Source organism: Nomascus leucogenys, chromosome 10 (assembly GCF_006542625.1).
Source record: "Nomascus leucogenys isolate Asia chromosome 10, Asia_NLE_v1, whole genome shotgun sequence".
Classification (NCBI taxonomy): Eukaryota; Metazoa; Chordata; class Mammalia; order Primates; family Hylobatidae; genus Nomascus; species Nomascus leucogenys.
In genome coordinates, this window is record NC_044390.1 from 80,571,228 (window position 1) to 80,581,831 (window position 10,604).

Below are 10,604 nucleotides of genomic sequence, written 5' to 3' on the forward strand. Positions count from 1 at the left end.
TGTCAGGAAAGCCTGGACTTGGGGATGTTTAGGACTATCCCTGACCTCAGCGACCTCACTTGTTTTTATGTATTCAGGATAACTGTGCCCCCCCAACCCCACATCCCCACCGCTTCTCCCTCCTCCTGCCTCCCTCTTGCTTTCCTCAGAGCCCCTCTGACCTGACCAGGTTTTGCTGAATAGAGGCTGTTTACAGTGTGTTGTTTTCATCTTTTTTCCTGGCTGCGGTCCAGACTTGTTTAGAAATCTGTCCCTGGCACCCCTCACTGAGAAAGTGAACCCTTTGATCTCCAGGGCAACGAGACAGAGGAGAAAAAACATCACTCTAAAAAACACCCTTAGTGCAGAGAACGCCAGCTCCCTGCGGGGACCGGAGGGGTGGGGACTCTTCTTCTTGTCTGATCCCTTGCTTTTTTCTGAATGTGGAACAAGGCAAGAGAGGGCCAGGCGGTGGGTGAGGGAACCCCCATGCTGTGGCCCAGGTGGGGAAGGGGACTGAGGCAGCTGGGGAGGGACATGTGAAATGCTTCCACCTGGTTACCAGGAAAGAGTCTGGGCAGAAAACTTCCCTTCCATCAGGGTCCCTAACTGTTTTTGTGCCATAAACGCCTTGGGCAGTCCGGGAGGCTGGTGACCCTCTTCTCAGAATAGTGTTTTAATTTTTATTATTTATTTATTTTTTTTCATAGAGATAGGGTCTCTCTCTGTCACTTAGGCTGGGATGCAGTGGTGTGATCATGACTCACTACAACCTCCCACCCCCTGGGTTCAGGCGATCCTCCCACCGCAGCCTCCTGAGTAGCTGGGACTACAGGCACATGCCACCATGCTCAGCTAATTTTTAAATTTCTTGCAGAAATGAGGTCTCACTATATTTCCCAGGCCAGTCTCAAACTCCCGGGTTGAAGGGATCCTCCTACCTCAGCTTCCCAAAGCGCTGGGATTCTAGGTGTGAGCCACTGTGCCTGGCAGATTAGTGTTTTTAGACACATAAACCAAAATGTATCGGATTATGGAGGAAACCAGTTATAGTGAAATATGGTTATCAAAATAGAAGTAAACTTTTAGTATATATGTGCTGCTTTATTAACACACTGAATAATAAGATCCAGCAGCAGGTGTGATAAATAACATAAATTAGAAGAAGCAAGGTGCATGAATGATACTTTAAGGTATGTACAGCCTTGTAATCTGATGGAAAAACATCTGTGATTTCTGATAGTGACAGTCCCAGTGACTGCTAATACCATTGTGGTGTGTCACGTTAACAGTGGAAGGAAATACCAAATTTCAGGATTTTTTTTTTTTCAGAGATAGGATCTCACACTGTCATGCAGGCCTAGTGCAGTGGCATGATCACAGCTCACTGCAGCCTCTGTCACCCCAGCCTCAAGCGATCCTCCCATCTCAGCCTCCCAAGTAACTGGGACTATAGGCACCTGCCACCATGCCTGGCTCATTTTTTAATTTTTTGTAGAGACAGGTTTTGCCATGTTGCGCAATCTGGTCTTGACTTCCTGGGCTCAAGCAATCTGCCCCCCTTGGCCTCCCAAAATGCTGAGCCACTCTGCCCAGCCTTTTTTTCCCTCTTTAAAGAGAAAAAAAATCACATGTATGGATATGGCTATCTTTTAGCTGTTCTCAGCTTTTTGTTGGTGGTGGTGGTGGTTTTTCTGTTTGTTTGTGTGTTTGTGTGTGTGTGTGTGTGTGTGTGTGTTTTTAGATAGGCTCTCTCTCTGTTGCCCAGGCTGGAGTGGAGTGGCACGATCTCAGCTCACTGCAACCTCCGCTTCCAGGGTTCAAGTGATTCTCATGCCTCAGCCTCTGAATAACTGGGATTACATGAGTTTTGTTTGGTTTGGTTTTTAACTCACAAGAACTAAGCTTTACTTTTCAAATATGCTGAAGGCAGCCAAAGGTTCCAGGAGGAGATGGAGAAGGGAGAGGAGGCAGTCGGAGGCAGCGGTGGGCATCCTGCCTGCCCCAAGGCTGGAGGGAGACTGAGGGCCTCTCCTATTGTAAGGCCTCCTAGTCCTCTGACTGCTGCATCTGCCAGGCTGACAGCCTCAGGCCGTGCAACTTTTCCTGCAGAACTCTGGGAAAGGGGTGGGAATGGGAGGTTGCCCAGCTTGGTGAGGGAGTGGGTTCGTGGGAGCAGCTCTTTGGGCCTCTCAGGGGCTGTTCCCCAGGGCAAAGCTAGATGCATGGTCCCAAATCCTTCTCTGTGCTTGTCCAAGGAACCAGTGGGGAACATGTGCCTCAACTGGATATGAGTTTTTATTTTTGTTTATTTCTTCTTTTGTTACCCAGGCTGAAGTGCAGTGGCATGATCTGGGCTCGCTGCAACCTCTGTCTTCTGGGTTCAAGTGATTCTCCTGCCTCAGCCTCCCCAGTAGCTGGGATTACAGGTGCCTGCCACCACACCTGGCTAATTTTTGTATTTTTAGTAGAGACAGGGTTTCACCATGTTGGCCAGGCTGGTCTGGAACTCCTGACCTCAGGAGATCCACCTACCTTGTCCTCCCAAAGTGTGAGCCACCATGCCCGGCAGATTAAGTAAGTATTTAACACCTGTAATCCCAGCACTTTGGGAGGCCGAGGTGGGCAGATCACTTGAGGTCAGGAGTTTGAGACCAGCCTAGCCAACATGGAGAAACCCTGCCTCTACTAAAAATACAAAAATTAGCCAGGCGTGGGGGCACGTACCTGTAATCCTAGTTACTAGGGAGGCTGAAGCATGAAAATTGCTTGAACCTGGGAGGCAGAGGTTGTAGTGGGCTGAGATTACACCACTGCACTCCAGCCTGGGCAAGAGTGAGACTCATCTCAAAAAAAAAAATAAATAAATAAATTTAGGAGCCATGACTGATGAAGTACTGCGACTTGGTGGCAGCATGCCTAGGCTGTGCAGCGGCCCCCGTGACCTTCCCACAGGTAACACTGGAGACCACCATTGGCAACAAGAACCCAGCCCTGTGGAAGTATGTGCAGCCCAGGGGCTGTGTGCTGGAGTGGGTACGCAACATCGTGGCCAACCGCCTGGCTTCGGATGGGGCCACCTGGGCAGACATCTTCAAGAGGTTCAACAGCGGCACGTGAGTGGGCTTCTGGCCCTGTGGCTTCCCCTGCACCAAGAGATAGACCAACCTCCCCTTTAACACTCAGACTCCTGGGGACCAGATGTGGCACCCGGGCCACACACCCCACGCCCTCCTTTGTTTCATACATGAGGAGACTGAGGCTAGGGAAGGAAAGGATTTGCCCCTCCCCTGCAGGCTCCTCAGCCTAGGAAGGGGTGCCTTGGTGGCAGTACAGAAAGAGCACTTGGAACCTGAAGACTCTCAAGGGGACAGCGGGGAGGGCTGTTTGAGGAGGTGGATGTGGGTGGGTGGCAGGGCCTGTGAGCCAGAGACACTGGAACTGGGCAGTGCAGATCTTACAGTGTCCGGCAGAGGAGCTGACCTAGGGAGCCATAGAATATTCTGGAACAGTCAAGCAGCATGACGAGAGAGGAGTCTGTGGATACCTGGTCATGCTGCAGTGTCAGGGTGTCAGTTGAATGGCTGGACAACCCCAGGCCCACTTCCTGTGATTCCTAGCTGAGTGGGACACTGCGGGGTGGGGAGAGCTGGGGAGGTGGCTCCAGGCTCTGTTCAGTCCTCCCTCCCCCTGCCCGGCAGGTATAACAACCAGTGGATGATCGTGGACTACAAGGCGTTCATCCCGGGTGGGCCCAGCCCCGGGAGCCGGGTGCTCACCATCCTGGAGCAGATCCCGTGCGTACCCTGGGAGGGAGGGGTGGAAGCTCAGGGCAGAGGGGACTGCCAGGGTGAAGGCCCAGAGCTGTGCTGGTGCTGTGCAGGAAGTGAACGATCTCAGGAGGGTGTGGCTGGAAGAGAAGGTGTCCCTGGTGGGGGCTGAAGTTCAGGACTTAATCCATCCCCCAGGCAATGGGGAGCCATCGGGGCTCCCTGAGCAGGGCAGTGCCCACAGGAGCCCCTTTTCTGATCACCTCCACCCCATCTCTCTTCTCGGTCTCAGCGGCATGGTGGTGGTGGCCGACAAGACCTCGGAGCTCTACCAGAAGACCTACTGGGCCAGCTACAACATACCGTGCGTGCCTTCTCACCCCACTCCCCGTCACTCTCCAGGGCATCCACCTCACTCCTTGCCCAGCTCCTTCCTAGGCAATATTTTTAAACCCACAGAATGAAGAATCCCAGCCTACCCCCTTTTCTGGCCAGGAGAGCCCAGTTTGGCAGTGTAGTTGCATGGCTTAAGTCAGCATCCATGTGACCTCTGCTTCTAACACCCAGAGCAGGGTGGTGTGGGGTGGCCAGGCTCAGGGACTGGCCCCTGCCAGGGCCTCTGACTGGATCTGCCTTACTGGGCTGTAGAGCTGTCACCTCCTGAGGCTCACTTACTTTACCTGCATTTTCTCATTTGACTCTTAAAACTGCCACATGTGGTCACTGGAGTTCCTGTTCCCATCTCACAGATGATGAAACTGAGGCCCTGAGAAAGTACCTCACTTTCCCAAGCTTCCCCTGTTGGTGAATGGTGAAGGCAGGATTTGTTTTTTGTTTTTTGTTTTGAAACAGAATCTTGCCCTGTCACCCAGGCTGGAGTGCAATGGCGCAATCTCAGCTCACTGAAGCCTCCACTTCCTGGGCTCAAGTGATTCTCCTGCCTCAGCCTCCTGAGTAGCTGGGGTTACAGGCGCCAGCCACCATGCCTGGCTAATTTTTCTATTTTCAGTAGAGACAGGGTTTCACCATGTTGGCCAGTCTAGTCTCAAACTCCTGATCTCAAGTGATCCACCTGCCTTGGCTTCCCAAATTGCTGGGATTACAGGCATAAGTCACCACACCCGGACTGAAGGCAGGATTTGAAGCCATGTCTTTTGGGCCCCAGAGCCCAAGCTTGGCCCCCCCACCAAGCCACCCCCCAGCACAAATGGAAGACATTATTGTTATCCTGAATGTCATAGTGGGTTTTGTTGTTGTTGTTGTTTGTTTGTTTGTTTGTTTTTTGAGACAGAGTCTCGCTCTGTCACCCAGGCTGGAGTGCAATGGTGCGATCTCAGCTCTCTGCAACCTCCGCCTCCTGGGTTCAAGCGATTCTTGTGCCTCAGCCACCCGAGTAGCTGGGATTACAGGCACGCGTCACCACACCGGCTAATTTTTTTTTTTTGAGACGGAGTCTCGCTGTGTCACCCAGGTTGGAGTGCAATGGCTCGATCTCGGCTCACTGAAACCTCCACCTTCCAGGTTCAAGTGAGTCACCTGCCTCAGCCTCCTGAGTAGCTGGGATTACAGGCATGCACCACCACACCTGGCTAATTTTTGTATTTTTAGTGGAGACAGGGTTTTACCATGTTGGCCAGGCTAGTCTCAAACTCCTGAGCTCAGGTGATCTGCCCGCCTCGGCCTCCCAAAGTATTGGGATTACAGGTGTGAGCCACTGCGCCCAGCCTGAATGTCGTAGTTGTAAGTGATAATGTCCTGGTGTGACTGCCCCTCCCCTCCCTGGCCACAGCCTTGGCTGAGTGAGGCCAGTGGGGGTCATGGGTGACCATCCTTGTCCCCGGCAGGTCCTTCGAGACTGTGTTCAATGCCAGTGGGCTGCAGGCCCTAGTGGCCCAGTATGGGGACTGGTTTTCTTATGACGGGAGCCCCCGGGCCCAGATCTTCCGGCGGAACCAGTCACTGGTACAAGACATGGATTCCATGGTCAGGCTGATGAGGTAGGTGCTGGTTGGGTGGTGGGTTAGGGAGAGGGAGGCCGCAGGAACACAGAACTTCCTGTGCGCTTTTTGTACCAACTCATTCAAACTTTGCTGCCAGCCCCAGAGGGCCAGGAGGGGGTGGTCAGATGTTGGACACAAGTGCAGCAGCTCGGTGGCCACGCTCCACTTGGGTCCTGTCACTGTTCTCATAGCTAAGGAGAGGATGCTAGACATCTGTTGAGTGACCTGTAGTGCTAGGCACTATGCTTGGTACCAGGAGCAACAGGTAGAAAACCTGTGCCCCACTGTCCTGTCTCTTGGGTGGTGCAGAAATCCATCAAGTTCTTGCACTGGTGTCAATGTGTAAAGATGGCTGTGTTCCAAGAGAGGCTATCCAGGAACAAACGGGTGCCTCACCTGGCTGGGGCGGTGGCATGGAGGCCTTGCCTGAGGATGAGTGCCTGAGCAGAGGGCTGAATAATGAAGGCAGAGTGACTTAGGTGAAGGGGTCCGGGCACCAGGCAGAGGAACTGTCAGGGGCAATGTGCGGTGGGAGCGGCTCATCAAGTTGAAGGCTGGCAGCTGTTAATGGGGCTACCTGTGAGGATTTTGGCCCCCGTCTTAGCCTCTCCTTCCTGGGATGACTGATGTTGCCTCCTTTTCCCCATCCAGGTACAATGACTTCCTCCATGACCCCCTGTCACTGTGCAAAGCCTGCGATCCCCAGCCCAATGGGGAGAATGCTGTCTCCGCCCGCTCCGACCTCAACCCAGCCAATGGCTCCTACCCTTTCCAGGCCCTGAGTCAGCGCTCCCATGGGGGTATCGACGTGAAGGTGCTGCCTCCTCCCTAGGGCTTGGAGGCTGGGGGCCTGAGGGCTGTGGGTGGGGAAAGTCACCATCACCAGCTTGCGGGAGGGGACAGGTTGGAGCAAAGCTGATGGCGGGGCAGGAATCACAGTCGGAATTGGGCTGTGGTTGGGGTCACAGTAAAGGTGACAGTATGGGCTGGGCATGGTGGCTCACGCCTGTAATCCCAGCACTTTGGGAGGCCCAGGTGGGCAGATCACTTGAGGTCAGGAGTTTGAGACCAGCCTGGCCAACATGGTGAAAACCCGTCTCTACTAATAATACAAAAATTAGCTAGGCATGGTCACGGGCCTCTGTAGTCCCAGCTACTCAGGAGGCTGAGGCATGAGAATTGCTTGAACCCGGGAGGCAGAGGTTGCAGTGAGCCGAGATCATGTCACTGCACTCCAGCCTGGGTGACAGAGCAGAGACTCAAAAAAAAAAAAAAGTGACAGTTCAGAATTGGGCTCTGGGGTCAAGGTCAGGGTGGGAGGCTGGGTGCCTGGATTGGGGCAGGCCAGGACCCCTGCTCAGCTGCGGCTCTGCCCTGTCCCCAGGTGACCAGCATGTCGCTGGCCAGGATCCTGAGCCTGCTGGCGGCCAGCGGTCCCACGTGGGACCAGGTGCCCCCGTTCCAGTGGAGCACCTCACCCTTCAGCGGCCTGCTGCACATGGGCCAGCCAGACCTCTGGAAGTTCGCGCCTGTCAAGGTTTCGTGGGACTGAGGTTCTGTCCCTGCTCTGCTGCTTTCGCCCCCACTGACCCTCAGCAGGGTCACCCCCATCCCAAGGCCACCGGACCTCCAACTCCAGCCCCTTCTGGGGGCTTTGTTCTCTGATCTGGGGTCTGAGTCATCTCCTCCTAGGGTGGGGCACGTACCTGATGGGGCTCAGAACTGACCCCCTCTCTCCCCCGAGGTGGGTGGGCACCGCGGCGTCTCTTCTGCCCTGCCCTAAATCTCTCACTCTCTGTTTCTCCCTGTTTCCTGCTGCTGCTCTCTCAATCCCATTCCCACCTCTGGGGTCCCTTCCTCGTGCTTCTCCTTCCTGAGGGCTTGGGAAGGTCCTGGGGTCAGACTCTGGGGCTCCCATGGGGTGGGAGGAGCCTGTTCCAGCACCCTCCTCCCAGCTGCATTCCCACGGGTGGCCCTGGAGCTGGTGAGCTTTGTCTGGGCATTGTCTTCGGCTGGCATTGCTCCTCCCAGCTCTGGCCCCTCTGCTCCCTCAGGAAGCAGTCCCCTCGTCTCCCTTTCTGGGCAGCTTCCTTGAGGACAGAAACTTGAAAACAAACACAAACCAAAGTTTCTGGCCATCTGTGGCTGGAGGGTTCTGAATGTCCTCTCTCCATGTCAGGCAGAGGGTCAGCCCCCACGCTTCTGCCTCAGGCCCCACCCCACCCCACCCCAGGCCTGCCCCTCACCTCAGGGCCATACCCACTGCGCCCTGATGGAGGAACCAGACCGCAGGCTGTGCCACCATTAAACAAGAATGGCTGTGGCCCCATGCTATGCTTCTTGGGGTGGCAGGGAAGGTGGGGTCAGCGCCTTTTCTCCTCTCAGGTTTGGGTTCTGTGCCATCCCCCATGCAGCCTCCTGTGCAGCCCTCTGTCTGTCCTTCTGTCCGTTCATTCATCTGCCAACATACTCACCCATCATCCATCTGCACAGCCTCCCACCCACCCATCCATCTTCCATCCATCCATCCATCCATCCATCCATCCATCCATCCATCTACCTATCCATTTATTATCCATCCACCCACCCATCCAACCATTCAGCCATCTCCATCTGTCCATTTTCTTTCTTTCTTTCTTCTTTTCTTTTTTTTTTTTTTTTTTTTTCTGAGTGGGAGTTTCACTCTGTTGCTCAGGCTGGAGTGCGATGGCACAATCTCTGCTCACTGCAACCTCTGCTTCCCGGGTTCAAGTGATTCTCTTGCCTTAGCTTCCCGAGTAGCTGGGGTTACAGGCATGAGCCACCATGCCTGGCTAATTTTGTATTTTTAGTAGAGACGGGATTTCACCATGTTGGCCAGGCTGGTCTCGAACTCCTGGTCTCAAGTGATCCGCCCGTCTCGGCCTCCCAAAGTACTTGGATTACAGATGTGAGCCCCTGCAACTGGCCTCATTTGTCCATTTTCCATCCACTTACCCGCCCACCCATTTACTCATCCAGCCATTGACTCATCCATCCACCTATGAGATCAGACAGGGAGGGATCCTTTTTTGTATTGGTCTGTACACCACAGCATGGCTTACGAAGTTCTTACCTATCTATTTATCACCCATCCACCCACCCATTTATCTACCCACCCATTCATCCACCCACCCATCCAACTACCTATCCATTCATCCATCCACCCATCTGCCAACCCATCCATCCATCCACCCACCCAATCATCTACCCACTCACCTATCCACCCTCCACCTACCCATTTGTCACCCATCCATCCATCCAATCACCCATCCAACCATCAATCCAACCATTTTCATCTGTTCATTTTCCATCCATCTACCCGTCCACCCATTCACTCCTCCTTCCACCTACCTATCCATTTATCACCCATTTACCCATCCATCCATCCTTCCAACCATTTATCCACCCATCCAACCATTTCCTTCTGTTCATTTTCCATCCATCTACCCATCCACCCATTCACTCATCCATCCACCTTCCTATCCATTTATCATCCATCTACCCACTCACCCATCCATCCAACCTTCCAACCATTTATCCACCCATCCAACTATTTCCATCTGTTCATTTTCCACCCATTTACCCATCCACCAATTCACTCATCCATCCACCTACCTATCCATTTATCACCATCTACCCACTCACCCATCCATCCATCCTTCCAACCATTTATCCACCCATCCAACCATTTCCATCTGTTCATTTCCATCCACTACCCATCTACCCATTCACTCATCCATCCACCTATCCATTTATCACCCATCTATCCATCCATCCACCCACTCATCCATCCATCCATCCATCCATCCACCCACCCACCCATCCATCCACCTACCTATTCATTTATCACCCATCCATCCACACATGCATCTGTGCAGATTCATTAATATCCACCCATTCATCCATATTTATCTATTTTCTATCCATCAGCCATCCATTCATTCATATCCATCCATCCATCCATTCAGCCAGATGTTTATTGAGCACCTGTGTTCTGGGTCCTATTTGGGAGCTTTGTTAACCACCAAGACCTTCCTAAGCCATATTGTGGTGTACAGACAGATACAAAAAAAAGGCTCTCTCCCTGTCTGATCTCATGCAGCCTGCCTTGGAGACAAGACTTTCCCAGTGCTGTGTGCTTGGAGAGAGGAAAGCACACAGCCCTGGAGTCAGAGACCTGGGTTTCAATTCTGTCTCCACCGCTTTCTAGCTAGCTATGGACTCAACCTCTCTGAGCCTCGATTACCTCATCCGTGAAATGGGGTAATGGTGTGAGAAGCGTTTCCCTGGGGGATATGATGCAGCCCACACGGGGCCTCATGCACTCAGCATCTCTTCATTAGCAAACACTTATTGAACCCCTAGTACATGCCAGGCACTATTATGAGGTCCCAGGGATACTTTAAAACAAAAGGGACAGAAGCGTTTCTGCTCTTGTGAAGTTTACATTGACTAGATAGTAAACAAAATAAATGAAATATGCAGTGTGTCAGTGCTGGTAAACGCGTGGAGAAAATAAAGCAAGGTTGGGGTCTGGGGTTGGGAATTGACTTGTGGTTTTATCTTATTTTCCTTTTTATTTATTTATTTATTTTTTTTGAGACGGAGTCTCGCTCTGTCGCCAGACTGGAGTGTAGTGGCACGATCCCAGCTCACTGCAACCTCTGCCTCCTGGGTTCAAGTTATTTTTCCTTTTTGTAGAGACAGAGTCTCACTGTGCCAACCAGTCTGGTCTTGAACTCCTGGGCTCAAGCGATCCTCCCACAGGCGTGAGCCACTGCGCCCAGCCCTGAGTGACTCTTAAACTTCAGTTTGAACTTGGGGTCATCCAAAA

At 52.9% G+C, this 10,604-nt stretch overlaps 1 protein-coding gene across 1 annotated transcript in view; it reads left to right on the plus strand.

Moving 5' to 3' along the window:
• The window catches only part of PLBD2 (phospholipase B domain containing 2), a 32,784-nt gene extending 22,522 nt beyond the window's left edge, over positions 1 to 10,262 (plus strand). Inside the window, exons 7-12 of the mRNA XM_030821458.1 lie at positions 2,935 to 3,095; positions 3,681 to 3,776; positions 4,042 to 4,113; positions 5,594 to 5,746; positions 6,401 to 6,563; positions 7,134 to 10,262. Coding sequence (XP_030677318.1) covers positions 2,935 to 3,095; positions 3,681 to 3,776; positions 4,042 to 4,113; positions 5,594 to 5,746; positions 6,401 to 6,563; positions 7,134 to 7,301 — 813 coding nt within the window. The 3' untranslated portion in view covers positions 7,302 to 10,262. The remainder of the gene's footprint in view (positions 1 to 2,934; positions 3,096 to 3,680; positions 3,777 to 4,041; positions 4,114 to 5,593; positions 5,747 to 6,400; positions 6,564 to 7,133) is intronic.
• The last annotated feature ends 342 nt before the right edge of the window (positions 10,263 to 10,604 follow it).